At 43.3% G+C, this 16643-nt stretch overlaps 1 protein-coding gene across 3 annotated transcripts; it reads left to right on the top strand.

Moving 5' to 3' along the window:
- The first annotated feature begins 1003 nt into the window (after positions 1–1003).
- On the top strand, positions 1004–16637 carry LOC133142677 (myosin-16). 3 transcript variants are annotated; one of them, XM_061264093.1, is made up of 24 exons: positions 1005–1228; positions 3380–3529; positions 4788–5019; positions 6255–6470; positions 6603–6689; positions 6785–6954; positions 7806–7896; positions 10338–10394; positions 11474–11560; positions 11828–12073; positions 12163–12280; positions 12354–12481; positions 12570–12766; positions 12837–12969; positions 13080–13296; positions 13416–13552; positions 13613–13716; positions 13909–14101; positions 14173–14376; positions 14464–14589; positions 14658–14828; positions 15256–15456; positions 15550–15696; positions 15779–16637. In XM_061264093.1, the coding sequence occupies exons 2-24, from the start codon at positions 3504–3506 to the stop codon at positions 15929–15931; spliced, it is 3441 nt and encodes a 1146-aa protein (XP_061120077.1). In that variant the 5' UTR covers positions 1005–1228; positions 3380–3503; the 3' UTR covers positions 15932–16637. The 3 variants fall into 3 exon arrangements, with proteins under 3 accessions (XP_061120078.1, XP_061120077.1, XP_061120079.1); XM_061264094.1 differs by lacking the exon at positions 4788–5019 and having other exon boundaries at positions 1004–1228; XM_061264095.1 differs by lacking the exons at positions 1005–1228; positions 3380–3529; positions 4788–5019; ... (2 more) ...; positions 6785–6954; positions 7806–7896 and adding an exon at positions 9264–9421.
- The last annotated feature ends 6 nt before the right edge of the window (positions 16638–16643 follow it).

Genomic DNA, 16643 nt, shown 5'->3' with positions numbered 1-16643 from the left:
TATATATATACATACATTTGTACTGTTGTCTGGTCTGGGAAAAAAAAAACCTTCTGCATGCATCTAAATCTTCAAAAGTAGGTTTACATTACTTTTTGCCCATGATGATGGAATTCAATGTAATCCAGGCCCACCACCATCTTACTGTGACTTCTGGAAATGGTAAGAGGTTTTCTGAGGCAAATGGTACTGTACAAAAAAGGGTGTGACAAAGCCATTCTTCTTCAATCTGCAAAGTATTCAGAGTCTGGGGGCTGTTGGAAAGAGTGTGAAGGGAGTGACCCGAGTAAGATGAGTATTGATACGCTTGGAATGGCAGACTGCCTATTTAAACATCCGGACAGATGATGTGGCGTGTATGATGCATGGCTAATGTATGATGTTGACAAAAGCAGCGTGTATTAATTCTTATCTTTTTAAACCAAATAAGAGTACGGCAGTCATAAACTGATGACCTGAAATGTTTGACAACCTTCTGAATTCAAATATCAGAGGTCAAAGAGCGACTTGGAGTGAATTGTGTTAGTTCTACTGCAAAACTATTTTGCCAACGGGTCACTCGAGAAGGAGGCAAAGTGCAAATGATACCAAGCGATAGAAAAAGAATGTGCATAGTAAGACTGTACGTGCTTGCTTTCAGCAGGCACCTAATAAGGGTTGATGGCCGGCCGGCCGGCCAGCTCCGAGGCATGTGATGAGCATCAAAGGAAGCTCACAGATCCTGGAGCTTACCTGCTGCACTTTGGCAAGCTCCATCACATTCACAGGAAACTGGCTAGAACCAGTAAGAACTCAAAAAAACGTTTTGAAATGAAAGTGAAGTAGAGCAATAATATTGAACTGTACTGATTTGCAAATCAAGAGAAAAAAGGCGTACGTGTGTGGTGGGGGGTCTGAGGAGGGGGGGGGGGGGGTCGTGCAAGTTGATTCCTGTTTTCTTTTTAACACATCACACTCCCTTCCTTTAGGTTGGCTGGCAGACTCAACACGGTGCTTTTGCAAAGCTGCTCTCTTTCTTTCTTTCTTTCTATCTGTCCTGTCTCGCCTTGTCTGCATCACGCAAATCCTCCTTCAAATCCCAAACACACACATTGGGTGCATTTCCTCCTCAACGCCTGATGGGTGAAGACAAGATGGGCTGCTGGGAGCTGTGAGGATGGAGAAGAAAGTGTGCGTGATCCAAACGGACTTCCATCAATACCGGCCTACCCTCAGACCTTTGGCGCATGTAAGCAACTCTTCTCATCTTCCTCGTCTCCTGTCGAGCTTGGGTGGTGTCGATTTTGGATGTGTCGGGCTCCTCCCGGCAGATTGTCTGAAGCCAAAGAGGGGGGTGTGTCTTGTTCACGACAGTACATCTAAGAGCAATGAGGACAACTTTTTAGGCCTGAATGTTTTTCATTTTTGAAGGGAAAAGCGGCCTGTGTCTTCCTCTTTGTGTTGTGTCCAACCCACACATACACATGCCGCAGAAGAATGCAAACAGCGAGCTGCTGCAGCTAACACAACGACAATTGTTCGTGGTTGCGGTTAGATTGAGTTGTTAGAGACTGGGGGGAAAAAAATGGTCATAACGCCTTTTGAACGAGGGCAAGTAACTCTTTTTCTTCATTTTAGAAAAAATCGACTAGAATTGAGTGTTAGATGGTTGTCTGAGACAGTTGTCTGCGGCCCCTCTGTCCCAAAAACAACAATTTTCATTTCAGCAGGCCGCAAATCATTTGCTCCGTTCTCTCTTTCGGCCATTGGAGGTGCATTTTGGCAAATTGTAACCTTTTTAGCATGTCTTTTTACTTTTTCTTTTACCAGAGGAACGTTGCAGGGGCTTCTTGCTAATGGCAATTATTTTTCTTGTAAAAAGCAAAACCTGGAGAATTCTCATCTTTCAAATATTCTCAAGCCACAACCAAAACTCATTTGCTTGTATGGCATTCATCACATCGAATTCATCTCCTAGTCAACTATTTTTTTAGCTCCCTCAAAACAATAGCCAGCTTTATAATATCAACAGAGATGACTTCCCAACAATCATGTCATTGATATGATTTATTTTCCTACCTGACCTGCGGCCAGTCATGTGCACGAAATGCCACGTGCTTCACTGATCAAAGCCAGCAACCGCGTTCCTCTTGACCTGGGCTCGGGGTTCAGCCAGGGGCCAGGCCTGACCCCGCGGTCCCATCACCTCAAGCAAGAGTCTCATAAACAGTCTCAATTGTGCAGTAAAATCTCACTTAAGCACTTATTGGACCCTAAAAGTCATCTTTATTCAGCAAAATGGTGGCCAGCTGACTTTTGGATTTTTATTTATTTTTTTAAATCCATGATTGGGTGACGCTGCTCCAAAGCCAGTAGCATGTGAAGCATGCAGGTGTGAAGAGGAACTCCAATGCCAGACAGCTGCTCAAGTGAGAGAATGGAATGATGGAATTAATCCTCTTGGAAGCATGCAGGGGGAAAAGACTTTCCTATTTTATACGAGAACTGTTTTTAGAGTTGCATCAATGAGATGGAAAAAATTTCTCTATTTTCCAGTATCCATCCATCAAGCACCAAGACAGAGAGATATGTTTGATTGGTTCTTATGGATTGAAATTTGGAATTGTGTGAAAGGTGAAGCACTGACATTTCTCTGCATTGGCGCCAAGACTGATGGTGAGCGCCAGCCATGTCAAATCCTGCGCTGACAGGTAAATATTGACAAGTACTGGAACTACAGGCCGGGGTATGTTCAGTGATGCGCGGAGCTTCACGCCTGTGAAAGCACACGTCTTCAATCGAATTCTGACACCACGGCAATTATGGACGGACGTGTGGAAGATGATGTTTTGCCCGCCCACTGACAGAATGTAAAGTTTGTTGTCCGGATTCAGCTAATGACAGCTTGTTTTCCGAAAAGTACAGAGCCCAGATTCAAGCAGGAACACGTTTCCCTGCGAGCCTTTTCTTTCATTCACTTTCCTCTTTTGAACTCCTGTTTAATCTTGCACTTTAAAATCAACTGTTTTTTTTTTCTAAAAGAAAGAAAGTGTGTTGTATAGGCTACAAAACAAATGAGTTTTGAAATCAGAAAGTAGTAAAAACGGTTGAAATATTTTAAAAAGCCGAATGGTAATAAAAATAGGAAGCAATATTTATTTTTGTGAAGACCATTTGTCATTTTGGTAATGCCACAAAGTGGATGCAAAATTTGTCTTGTGGGCCACAAAAAAAACAATGTGGCGGGCTGCATCTGGCCCCCGGGCCTTGACTTTGACCACTATGACTTACAACCTGTGTGTCTTAAAACTCACAAGATTAGTGGAAGTGTAAACATTTCATTTCAATGAGCCTGCAACACTAATAAATGGCCCGGTTTGATTTTTATTTGTGTTCCCAGGTGGGGCCCTTGACGTTGCAGTCGGACATGGACAAAGCAGAGGAGGAGATGAAGGACAGAGAGGAGTTAAGAAGGAGCAAGGAGCAAAATGAGCGGCTCATTTTAATGCTTAAGAGGGAAAAGAATGATGCGGCTGCCAAATATCACACTGTGAGTTGACTTTTTCTACCGTTGTTTTTTTTCTTTTTAAATCCTTCAGCGACTTTTTAGCTCGGGCTGAATTTGTGCTTTGGGCATCGTCCAATTGGGCTGTATTGTTCCTTTTCTAAAGTGTGTGAATTAGCTGGGTTTTTTTTCCTTTCATAAGATAATGACAAACATCCCTTCTTTTCAAAATGTGGGCAAATGGAAAGTAAACGTGGGATCAGATCGATCAAGTATCCAGATGTCCCAGTTTTGCACGTGTGAAAAAGAGCAATCCATGCTCAATCCGTATTCTTGGGACAAAAAACTTGAATGATTGTGGAGAACCAGAGAGACAAGTGAGGAGAGGCCAATGACACTTAGCAAAGATCAAATGAATCATTTGCTATGGACATCATAAATAGGAAATTGTGGCGCTCCGAAGGCCTGATTATCTTTTCTTTTTTTTAAATCGCAATACTGTATAAAAAGTGAGTGGAGTCAACAAAGGTCACAACCGGACATGGAAATAATATCTCGGATGTTATGTCATCTCATATCCGGGACAAACTACCACAAAGATATGAATAAATATAGAAATTTGGACTATTTTGAAGAATTCTCTCTCTGGCCTAACTGTAGTTGTTTTGATTTTACTGTAATGTCACTTGTTTGCCCAGAAGCCAGTAGTTGATTCTGCAACAAAGCACTTAAGCTAGTGCATTGGTGAGAAAAGTCAACTTGCTTGAATGGCAAATATAAAAAGCTGCTTATGGTTAAGTCAAAGGTTTCGGTCGCGTCTGTGGTAAATACAGAGTAGTGCTTATGGGGAAAAGCACAGGCTCGGATTGAGCAGTCACAATACCTGTTTGGCAAAATCAACAAGAAGCACATCATCCATTTTGTTGTGGCCATAAAGCATAATAGGCCCTCAGTGTTCTTCCCAGGGGAATTCTAAATTGTGGGCGGGCGGGCGGCCATGTGGGTGTGAGACATTTATGGCAGTTTTAATCAAGAATGAAAGGAGGATGGACATTTTGCAATCTCAATTCTTGTTTTTTGCCGGTGTGTTGTATGGTTTGAACAACTAAAGGGATAGCGAGTATTTCCATGGCATGACATCACCGTCGTTTGATCACAAACGGACGCGAGGGCTTGCTGATTGTTCCCCTGCAACAAGCTGGATAAACATATGACGGGCATGTTTGGATGCCATCAGAAGACAATGAATAGGGAATAATCTGCTGGTTCAACATCAGTGAGCCGATTATTATCGTGATTTCAGCCAGGATCCAAGTGGAACAGCTGCACATCTTGAGCGACAGAAGAGACAATCAATTGAAGAAAGAAAGGAAGAAAAGCAGAGGATGTCTTTAAGGTGTCCTCAGCTTCAGCACTTCCTCTCGGCTGACACAGAAGAGAGTAAAAGATGCCAAGATGAACCCGGAACACAAGCGGAACCTGAGGAGCTAGACTGGGATGGCTTTGGCACCGCATTGGACAACAGAATACAAAGTGTAGGTCAATGTTAATTATGGTAACTGTAGTTTGGTGGACCTATTAGCACTTCAGTGAGGATTTTGGGAGTGCCATGCACGGTGATGGAGGATGCTTTGAATGCGTAACATCCTGTTTATGGTTTGATTTGAACTGTTGAGTCATGCACGTATTTTTTTTACCTTTATATATTTGATTCTATATTTTGTTTTTATTTTGTTTAAATGGGTAAGACACACTTTCATTGCAGCCTTGGGTCCTTCTACTAGCAGGTTTGGTAGGCACCTTTTCACCCTCGTATCATTTTCTAAAAATAGAAGTTGGGGAGCAGCCATGTAGAAAAGCCGCCGAGGCGCAGGACAAGTACTTTTATGGGAAAAAAAGAGCCCGCACGTGGAAAATAGGTTGCTTGGTCATTTTACAAATGCGGGTGGTGTTTTCTTTGAGCACATACCTTGCCTGTGATGACTGCTTCATAAGAAATGAATATTATCCAGAGCAGACTTGACAATGAGGTCTTTTCACTCCTGTTATGGATGCTCGCCGCTGACCATGAGCTCCAGTATAAGGCGAAACTGGTCCATCGGGTCAGCTCCTCACGTCACTGTGTTGATCTTTGTAGCAGAGCTATATTAAGGAGAGATTAGACTAACAAAGGGAAGGCTTTCTTCTGGCTGTAGGGAGGGACGCACGTTTTGGGGTAAGTTTGTCCTGTGTGATTTCATTTATACAGCACTCTTGAAAGCCTTTTTTTTTTTATTCAAACAATTTCACTAACATATCATTGTTTATTCACTTGTCACTATTTGAAAGATGGAAATGGATTCTAGCCATCATCTCTGTTGCATTCTATTATAATGATCATAATAATCATTTGACGATGGTCGGCTGAATTTGTTAAGGTTGCTTTTTTATAAATCAAGTGGGCAAATTTATAACTTGGTCCATTGTTATTTCTGGAAAGGTTATCATATGTCGTATCAATTACGAGGATCGTTTTTGAGTATTGTTTTGAGTACACCTTTAAACATAGGGAGCAATCGAAATGTTACGTCATAAAATTTGTCTTGGAATGCAAATCAGATTGAGATTTGCTAAGGATTGCATGCGTAAAAACACGTACGTATAAACATGGTGAATAAAAACTCTTGAATCTTGAACTAGACAAAATTGGTTTTAGAATGCAAATAAGATTGCTCCAAAGTAGTGCACCTTTGTCTCCAACTATTGCCATTGTGCGTGAATTAACCTTCAGGAGCACGTGTCAGAAGTGCGCTGTGTCCAGCTGGAGCGGACGCAACGCCAGTTGGAGCGACAATTATCCGGCCTGTCAGAGCGTCTGGAAGAAGGGGAGGTCCGTTCGACTCGGCTGACTTTCCGCAGAGACAGAATGGAGGAAGAGTGCAACAGTCTCAGACAGGACCTGGACCAATTGGAGGGCGCCCTTGTTGCATGTGAACACGATAAAGCGGTAGAGGATCAATTCATGGGCACCAAAATAAATATTTTCTCATCATTCTGCCGGTTCACAGATTCTCCACTTGTGTGTTCCTATTGCCACGATCCATCATTATTGTTTCGTGTTCCCTTGCTCCCATTGCAGCAAGCTATGGAGGATCTGCAAAGTGAGGAGGAGAAGGTGGATCTATTAATCCAACAGAAAACCCAACTAGAGAAGAAGGTAGAAGATGTGAGTATACTATAAAGGTTATGAGCAGAATCTGTGACCAAGAGCTGTCCACCTACTCTGACAATCATTCGTGCGTTGGCATGGTTTGTTGGTAGCTGGAGTATCAGCTTGAGCAGGAGCGCCATCAGCGCGAGGAGCTGGAGAGACATCTGCACGAGGAGCTGGAGAAGAACAGTAGGAAGATGGAGGCTGACGACGGGTGCAATCAGGAAAACCTGGAAGGGGTGGACAAGACAAAGAATGGTCCAGAAGAGGTCAACAAAAGGTCAGCACTCATGGCCACTTTTTAGATCCTATATTAGTATGCTCCAAAAAGAAAAAAACCCACAATGGATTTTCCATCCAACTGACTACTGTGACATATTCATTTTGAAAATATTTCCAAACCACTGAACTATAAAAAAAAAACATCTTGTCATTTCCCAATAATGAACCTCTGGTGAAGCATGAACGCTTAAACTCTGACATGCTGGAGGATGTCTCCTCCTCTGAGGTTCACTAACACATGCACTCACTAATAAGAGCAAAGCGAGTCATCCACAGTAACAAGTGTCATAATAGAGCCTCTCTGACACGCACCAATGAGCACTTTAATCTGCATTCGAATCTTTCAACCTGCCAGTGGTTGTGTTCAAAGATTCCCTGTCACAGGGATCATTAATAAAAAGGAATGAGTCACTCTGTTGCCAAGCAACCCAACAGTCCATGACCCGAAGTTAATATGAAACCTGTCACTCATTTGATATTTCTTTCATTTTATTGCCATTGCATATTGGTCTCGGAATATATTGTGCTTGATTATAGTTTGAGGGGAAAAAAAATCTTCAAATCAAATAGGACATTTTCTTTTGCCCAGGCTTGTCTTGTTAATGACAGGTCATAAAGACCGGCTCCCTCCCGGGCACGTAGCTCATCACACAAATGGCTATCGTACATTTTGCGTTCATGTTAGACTTATTGACGTAGCAGTATTACTTGTATGTGAACTCCTCAATGTCATTTGATGAAGATGGATAGAATGTTTTTTTTTAAACCGAATGGCAGGAATTCAATTCTTGGAATTTCCTTTCTCTAGTTTAAAATCAAATTCTTGATTTCTTTTTTTTGTCAATAAAGGAAGGATTTGGAAATGAGCACTACTCTCTCCAAGCTTGAAGCTCAAGAGACCTTCAACAATGGACTGCAGAAGAAGAGCAAAGAAATGCAGGTAAGATGACAAAGTTGACAACTTTCAAACAGGCAAACATGAAAATAAGCCCTGGCTGGGGTCATAGGTCAGTTGAAGTAAGGACATGCCGGCCTGTAGTTTGCAAAGCAGTAAGTGATGCATTCCTGCTTTTCAACAGAGCTGCTGGGCTCATTTCACAGATCCACTCATGTCAGGGGGAAACTCAAAGTGATAGGCATCTACTCGTTCCTCAAAATGGTGTGACAAGCAGCAATTGGCCTTCTTTTCAAGACCTACAATTGGGATTTTATATTCGTTTGGAGTTTATAAAAAAGCTAAAAGGAACTACAATGAGCGTCAATTTGTTTTGTCATCTTTGTCAATTTCATACCCGAGCTTTTGGGGTCGATTTGAATTGTATTTATTTCAGTACTACTGTTTGGCCGTAGAGAAGTTGGAACAGTTGTTAGGGAAATCTATTTTGCTTGATTTAATGCACAATACTTTGTGTGATCTTTATTTTATCCTCAACTTGATGATTTCATTTCATTTACATTTCACAACAAAGCTGCTCCTAAGTGAGCTGTAATTCAGGCCTAGAGCAAATGTCAATAAGGTTAAACTCGTTTCATGGTTATTTCTTTACAATGATTTTACTACGCGCTCATAAAACAGACAGGTGAGGAAGGGTCATCAAAGTCTGACAAAATGACGTTCTTCTTACCCCAAAGGCTCTTTGGTTTAAATCATGTGGTTAAAAAAAAATCCCCCACACTTTATGGGCACTACAGAGTCAAGACAGTTTTTGAAAATGTTCTTCCCCATCATTTTCATATCTACATCTTTGACCCCAACATCACGAAGCAGGTCAAGAGAACCTGTTGTCACCTGCTGATCTCTCAAGCTAGGCAAACAGCCATAAATGACTTTTGGAAGCCATCTGAAGACATTTCAAGTGGTCAATTCCAACAGTGTTGCTGAGGACCTGAATTATGTGAGCATGTGTGGACAGTATGGGCTCCGCAGGAGGTCCGCACGGCTCGGTGTTGACGATTACTCGCAGTTGTTTGCCTTATGTTTCCCCCCTTTGATGGACTCACAGAGGATAGATGGAACTCCCCACGCCTGCTGACATTCCCATCCGACACGGGAGAAGAGACCTTACAAAGGCCACATCTGAATGTAATTCACTTTTTTAGGTCCTGGCTGGGAAAAATGCATTTTCAATCAAAGTTCATCTACAAAAATATTCCAAGAGAAGAAGTTGTAGGTATCCACCGAATGGGCATTATTGATGCGGATGTGTTGTGTGAAAGCCACAATGTTTATTTTAAGGTTTAGGGAAGGAGAAAGAAGCGGAGAAAAGAAAGCCAGCACACACAAGGGGGTGTGGACTGGGAAGGACTGTGGGGCTTTAATAATGTGTGTTTGTAGGCATTCATGTGTGTGTGCGTGTGTGTGTGAGAGCGAGCGAGCGAGCGAGCGAGCGAACGAGAGACAAGTCAGTCAGTCAAGCTGCTGTGTAACCATGGCTGTTCTCTCTGCAGAGGTCCTTCGCTGGCATGTGAGTTGATGACTTTTATGTTGTTGGCTCCATCTTCAAGAGGCTGGAGAATCCAAAGAAATGTTGATTAGGGACTTGCAAAATATCGAGAATGTTTTTGCCGAAGATATTTGCATGCTTTCCAAATCGGTTTTTTTTCTTTATTGAGAATGCCTTTTAGTTTTTGGGAAGTTGTGGGTAGCACGTGAACGTCTTTCACCTGTGTTGTTACGCGAATGGCTCTTGGCGCCTTGTCAGACTCATTTGCTGACAATATGACACTGGATCGACGTTGCAGATAACGCAGGAACATGACACAACACGGGGAGAAGAACAACTCTCAGAGGAACTGGCAATTTCATTCTTATTAGTCAAACTAAATAGTGTTTGGGCTTGAGGTGAACTGATGAAAGCATTGGAGATGATTTATTGCCAAGCCATCATTATGCTGTTCTCTGATCTGACCTTGCACGTTTGCGGCTTCCGTGAAAATGTTTTAGGAGTGATGGGGCCAATACAACATGATCTCTGTGGGTGTTATGCTGTTAGAAAATTGGATGTATTGATCAGTAATTGTGTCACATTTCTTAATGAAGCATTTGCTTGTCAACATCTGCTTGGACTGGAGGAGTTGAAGGGAAAAAAAACTCCATAAATTCTTCAAATTTTAGGATAGGCTCCAAAACCCGACATGGTAGACCCTGCCCTTGGTCAGAATACCAACAATGACTGTGGCCTCAGACATTCTTGCTCTAAATTGCTACCTGAGTCAAATCCAGAAACATTCCAAATCCCCAGAGATTGGCGGAAACCAACTGAGTTCAACTGCCCTGAAATAACAAACTGGAGAGATGCTCTCATACAGCCAATATAAGTTATATTTAAGTAGGAATAAAACATTTGCCGCACTAAACCCATTCCAACTGTGTCTCTTTAGGCCCGAATTGAGGAGCTGGAAGAGGAACTGGAAGCTGAACGAGCCATAAGAGTAAAGGTACGATGTGAGACTGCCCTCGCCGAGAATAGATAAGGATCATTGAGCGAAACGATCTACGGAAAACACACACCTGTTTCTTCTTACGCATTTTGCATATGAAATCCTTTTTTAGCAACATTTCGCTAATCGGTGGAAAAAAGCCGAAAGCTTGGTGGCCGCTCTGGCTTCTATAAAGCAAATCTACCAAGGCGGTAGAAGTTGAAGTGCTTGTTGTTTCACATGACTTGATGTGTGTATTTAAGCTGCACAACTCTTCGTAAAACTGAAACATTGCATGTTCCAGTAGCAAAAAAAAGAACCTACATACTTGAGAGTGGGCCCTTGGGGGATGTTTTGCTCCCCTCTCCCCATCCTGGGTGGTATTTTATTTGTTATGGGATACCTAAAGCCACATGAGTGAAGATCGGAGCAAGTGAGGACTTGCCTTGCTCTTTCTGTTCCACCGGAAGATCTCAAATAGAGCATTACTTCACCCCAAAGAACAGCTCCTTGTTGTGCAAAAAGGGAGAGATCACCAGGAGACAATGGCTGACAGACACAACTAGTGTAGTTCTCATGGAGGTTTGGCCCACATGGAATGTTCACTTTTATCATAAAGAATACCGTCATTTCTGGACTATAAGCCGCACCAGCAAAAATGAGACTCCTTTTTTGTTCATATATAAGCTGCACTGGACTACGTATAAACCGTCGATGTAGTTTCATTTCCATATAAGAGAATATGCACAAATCTTACAATATCATCAAAATCTGGAAAAACCCATGGCTGGTTCAAAGCATGTGAAAAATACGGTAATCATCTTCCCTTAGGAGCATCCATGTGGTTGACACATTTGAAGCTTAGATAATCCTCCATGTTTTACGGGCTCCGGTGAGTCATGTTAGTTTCAGCATGCAGCAAACCATGGTGAATGTCCACAGACTTGTATACATACCAGGCTGAGGTAGCTGTTGAAGGATTGCTCCAAAATATATGTTTTCACCTGTGCCTTAGCTTCAGGTGTCTCTTTGCTAGTATGAAGGGTTTTACAGCTTTTAACAGGATACTTTGGGAATTCTTGGTAACTATTTGACAGGTGGAGAAGCAGAGAGCAGATTTAGGCAGGGAACTCGAAGAGCTCACGGATCGACTGGAGGAAGCAGGTGGAGTCACTGCCTCGCAGGTAAAAAAAAAAAACCCAACAACATTTTGACATAGGCTTACTTTGAAACAAGCCCCGTGGTTGGACTTCCTGGAGTCATTCAAGGATATCGAGCCATCAGTAGTCCAGCTGTATCATTTTACTGAGAGCTAAAGATGATGTTTATGCTTTCAAGAAACAGATGTTTTAAATTGGCACTCATTCTCCAAATACAATTATCTGGCAAAAGAAGTCGATAGAACTTCAAAAATGCCAGCTAGTAGAAAGAAGAATTTGTGTGATTATCAGCTGGAGATGAACAAGAAGCGAGAGGCGGAGCTCCAGCGTTTGAGACGAGACCTGGAAGAAACATCTGTCCAGTCAGAGATGCTGGCTGTGACCCTGAAGAAACGCCACGGCGATGTCATTGCCGAGCTAAATGAGCAGTGCGAGTCCTTGCAGAGGACCCGGGCCAAGTTGGAGAAGGAGAAGCAAAACTTGAGAATGGAAGTGGACGATCTGTCCACCTCACTCGAAGGTCTCCAAAAAGCCAAGGTTAGGGGACATGGAAAACACTTTCAACTCAAGTAACTTAAGCCCCATGCTATTCCCGTGTGGACTCGCGTGTTCCTGTGTTACCGCAGATGTCCTCAGATAGCCAGACGAAGAAATTAGAAGAACAGCTCTGCGAGGCCAACAGGAGAGGCGATGACCTACAGAGGACACTCACTGAACTCACTGTGTCCAAGAACAGACTCACAGGTACCGTTATGAGAGACCTTCTTCATTTCATCTCAGTTTAGTAGAAGTAAATCGTTCCCATTTGCCTCTCAAGCCGATAATACAGACACAAGTCGACGATTGGCAGAGGCCGAGAACAGATCTGGCCAACTGAGTCGTACCAAGTGTCTTCTCCAATCTCAGCTGGAGGAAGTGAAGAAACAGCTGGATGAAGAGGTCAAAGTAAATGTCACAGTGTGGATATAAAAAAAAAAACAAAGTATTGAATGTGGCAAGTGAAACAAAAAGCCAAACATCTTGCCTTTGCCAGTGTAAGCAGGCAGTCAGCGCAAGTCTGAGCTCGGTGCGGCAGGAGTACGAGGGGCTCAAGGAGCAGCTCGAGGAGGAGCAGGAGAGCAAGCAAGAGCTGCAGCGGCTCGTCTCCAAACTCAACAGTGAGGTGACGCACTTGAAGACCAAACACGAGGCCGACTCCATCCAGTATGCCGACGAGCTGGAGGAAACCAAGTAGGTCAAGTTGATACTGGCAAGTGTGCTGCGTTCAGGTCTACTGCTCTGAATCGTTTTTGTGTCGCAGAAAAAAATTGGTATTGCGCTTGCAAGAGGCAGAAGAGGCGGTGGAAGCCACGCAAGCCAAATGTTCTTCTCTGGAGAAAACCAAGCAGAGGCTCCAGGGAGAGGTGGAGGAGCTCTGTATGGACCTGGAGAAGGTAGAGCACAGGTGTTCTTCAACTCATTCACTGCAGGCCCAGTGGACATTTGATGTCAACGGCAGTCCGTGAAGATCACGTTTCAACATCCGCTTTGCTCTCCATCTAAGGCGAGCGGGTGTGGACAGGCTCTCGATAAGAAGCAGCGGGTTCTAGAGAAGCAGCTGGGAGACTGGAAGCAAAAGTGCGAGGAGCTGGTAGCCGAGGTGGAGAGCTGTCAGAAGGAGAGCAGACAACATGCAAGCGAGCTCTTCAAACTCAAGACACTGCACGAAGAGTCTCTGGAGCAGCTGGAAGCGCTACGGAGGGAAAACAAGGCCCACCAAGGTACACTTGCTTATTCCGTAGTTACCATAACTCGATTCCGTGAACGTGAACACAGGAATACAATTCTTAAGAATTCAAGTCCAGTAATAGCTCTTAATTGACAAACTCACTCCACACAGAGGAGATAGCTGACCTCACGGACCAGCTCTCAGATGGAGGGAAGAGTGTCCATGAGCTCCAAAAAGCAAAGAAGAAGATTGAGATGGAGAAAGAAGAATTACAGGCATCACTGGAAGAATCTGAGGCAGCTTTAGAGGTACAGTACAGAAAAAAGAGAAAAAAACTTATGATCAAGTTGGATGTATTCTTTTTTTAGGCTGAGGAAACCAAGTTACTGAGGATGCAGCTGGAGTCATCTCAGGCCAAGTCAGACCTGGAGCGCAGACTTCAAGAGAAAGAGGAAGAGATCGATGCTGCTCGGTACCACGTCTCTAGAATCTCTGTCCCGCTCACACACTATCTTCCTTTCTGCCTTTAATACTGTCCTCTATTTCCTTTTAAAACGTTCAAAGCACTATCGAGGTAAGTTCTGGCTCTTCTGCTTCCTCTTCATCCAAAAAGAGCAAAAAAAATACATTGAAGATGAGCTCACTCTGATTTCTTCTTGATCAGAAAAAGCCACCAGAGAGCCTTGGAATCCCTACAGGCCACTTTGGATGTGGAGATTAAAGGTCGGATGGAGGTCACAAAGCTCAAAAAGAAACTAGAGGCTGATGTCACTGAAATGGAGCTTCAAGTGGATCTTCTAACCAAGAGCAACACTGAGTACAGCAAGAGCAGCAAAAAGACACAGCAACAGATCAAGGTTAGAGGACAACACCACCACCATTGTTGTGCGACTTCAACAACTTATTGGATGACCTCTCTGTTCTTTAGGAGCTCCAGGCTCAGCTGGAGGAGGAGGTGAGGGCCCGTGAGGAGCACAAGGAGGAGATGTTGGCCTTGGAGAGACGTTGCGCTCTGCTGGCTAGTGATGGAGAGGAGACTCGCTCCACCTTGGAGAGCACCGAGAGGGTTCGCAAAGCCTTGGAGATAGAGCTGCGAGATTCCAATGAAAAGTACAGCGATCTCAATAACCAGGTGACCAGAGAGAAAGAATGAGATGTTAATTCACTTAATGATCATCAGTTAATTGATCATCCTGTAACCTGATCTCGTTCTATTCAGTTCCAGCCGGTTCTGAGCGCCAGGAGGAAACTCGAGGTGGATCTCCAAGCTCTACAACACGAGCACGAGGAGCTCCAAGGAGAAATGAGGGGACTCGTAGACAAGTCCAAGAAGGCCAGCTGTGAGGTAAAACACCGACACGAGAGGAAGTCATGAAGATATCGAGCGATCAATAAGCTATTGAATATGCTCAGTTGGCCCGAGTGGGGGAGGAGCTACGCCTGGAGCAGGAGCACACGCTCCAACTGGAGAAGGTGAAGAAAGGGCTTGAGGCTCAGGTGAAAGACCTGAGCACCAAGCTGGAGGAGGCAGAGCAGATAGCGCTAAAAGGTGGCAAGAAGACGATCCAAAAGTTGGAAGGAAAGGTAAACTGTCAGTGACTCACTATTTTTAACTCAATGAGGTGTTGCTTGAGGAGCAATTTGTAGCTCCTGATCTGTCGTGATGGAAAATGAAGCTTCAATTTTGCTTCATGAAACAATTTTAGTATTAATGAATGAATATTACATATTCTTATTCATCCATACAGAGTAGATGTAAAAAAGTCGAAGATAACAGACTGGAAACACGGATGTTCCTTCCATAATGGTCACCGTATGAAATACGAAAAAACAGATGTTACTTTTTAATCTGTCTGTGCCAGCATGGCAAGGAAATACTTCTTCTGAGGTTTGGGTTTTGTGGTGTAAGAGGAGGTGATAGGAAAATCTCATGGAGTTCTTGCGAAAAGCAGGACAAGAGCATTGCCACCCTCTAGTGTCCCCTGCTGGAATTGCGATGTCGCGTTTGCAGGTGAAAGAGTTGGAACTGGAACTGGAGTCCGAGCAGAAGCGACATGCCGAGACGGTGAAGACGCTGCGGAAGAATGAACGCCGGCTCAAGGAAATTGTTTTCCAGTCTGAGGAGGACCAGAAGAACCAGCAGAGAATGCAGGACCTGGTGGAGAGGCTGCAGAACAAGATGAGGGCTTACAAGAGACAAGTGGAAGAGGCTGTATGTGTGATATGACTCCTACGGAAAAAGCTCATTTCAAATTGCATCTTGGCATCGTTTCATAATATTTGGGATTTGTCCAAAATGGTGCAGGAGGAGCAAGCCAACATGAACTTGGCCAAGTACAGAAAGACGGTCCATGAGCTGGATGATGCTGAGGAACGAGCGGACATAGCTGAGTCAGCGCTTACTAAGATAAGGACCAAGAAGAGAGGCAGCTTCAGCAAGGGATACTCCTCTGTATGTCATATCACTCTCTCTCTCTCTCTCTCTAGAGATGTGTCATCCTAAAATGTGTATTGTGTACTTTTGTGGCGTGCAGGGTTACAGCACCCCGTATCCCAGTCTGGTGCGCTCGGCCAGTTCCGTGGGCTCCGAGGGTCGAAGCGAGAAGATCCTCAACGACGACGGCGAGTCGGTCAGCTCTCTAATTCCGGCTTATCTCAATTCCCTCAAGAAGCTTATGGTCGACTAGAAAGGTTCTCTACGACGTGACATCACTGAAATCTCGAAATTACGTTGGGTATGAAGTGGAGAGAGAAAAGTAAGACTGAAATTGTATTTTGATTCCACTTTCACTTCATGAACAAAGCCCAGTTTGTCATGAACACTTTTTTAAACTCACTTCATATTATCCTGTACCTCTACTATTGATAGTGACATTAAATAGTGTTTTAAAACAGCATATAGCGTAATTCTTCCTAAAGTAGAGCGGCCTTTATTTTATTTTAGTTTACAGGCCACAGCCCAATTAATTGCAGTGCGTTGTCCTTTTCACATGAATAATTTCCACTTAATAAATGTCTGTTACTGTTGACTATATAAATGTAAGTGGCACTTGAAACGTCAGATGTGGACCATTTATTAGCTACAATGTTTTGGCTATTTATTGGTTTTAAAATGCGTAAGTGTAATAAGGTGACATCACAATGATGTCGGATAAGCAAAAAAGTCAGACAATCATTTCATTCTAAATTTTGTCTCATTTTGAACACTCCATAAAGTGACATTTAACTCATTCATTTGGTATTGACATTTAGATTCGTTGAACCCTAAAAATATTGAAGACTATTATTTGTAAGCACATCTTATTACTGCCCTTGACTGTAACAAAACTTGACCAAAGCATTTTATTGCTGAATGTGAAATGTCATTTTTTGGAAATAAAATGTCTTCTTCGAGTTGTT

This window comes from Syngnathus typhle, linkage group LG18, assembly GCF_033458585.1.
Source record: "Syngnathus typhle isolate RoL2023-S1 ecotype Sweden linkage group LG18, RoL_Styp_1.0, whole genome shotgun sequence".
Lineage (NCBI taxonomy): Eukaryota > Metazoa > Chordata > Actinopteri > Syngnathiformes > Syngnathidae > Syngnathus > Syngnathus typhle.
Note: the sequence above shows the minus strand (reverse complement) of the source record. Positions and strands in the feature narration are given on the sequence as shown.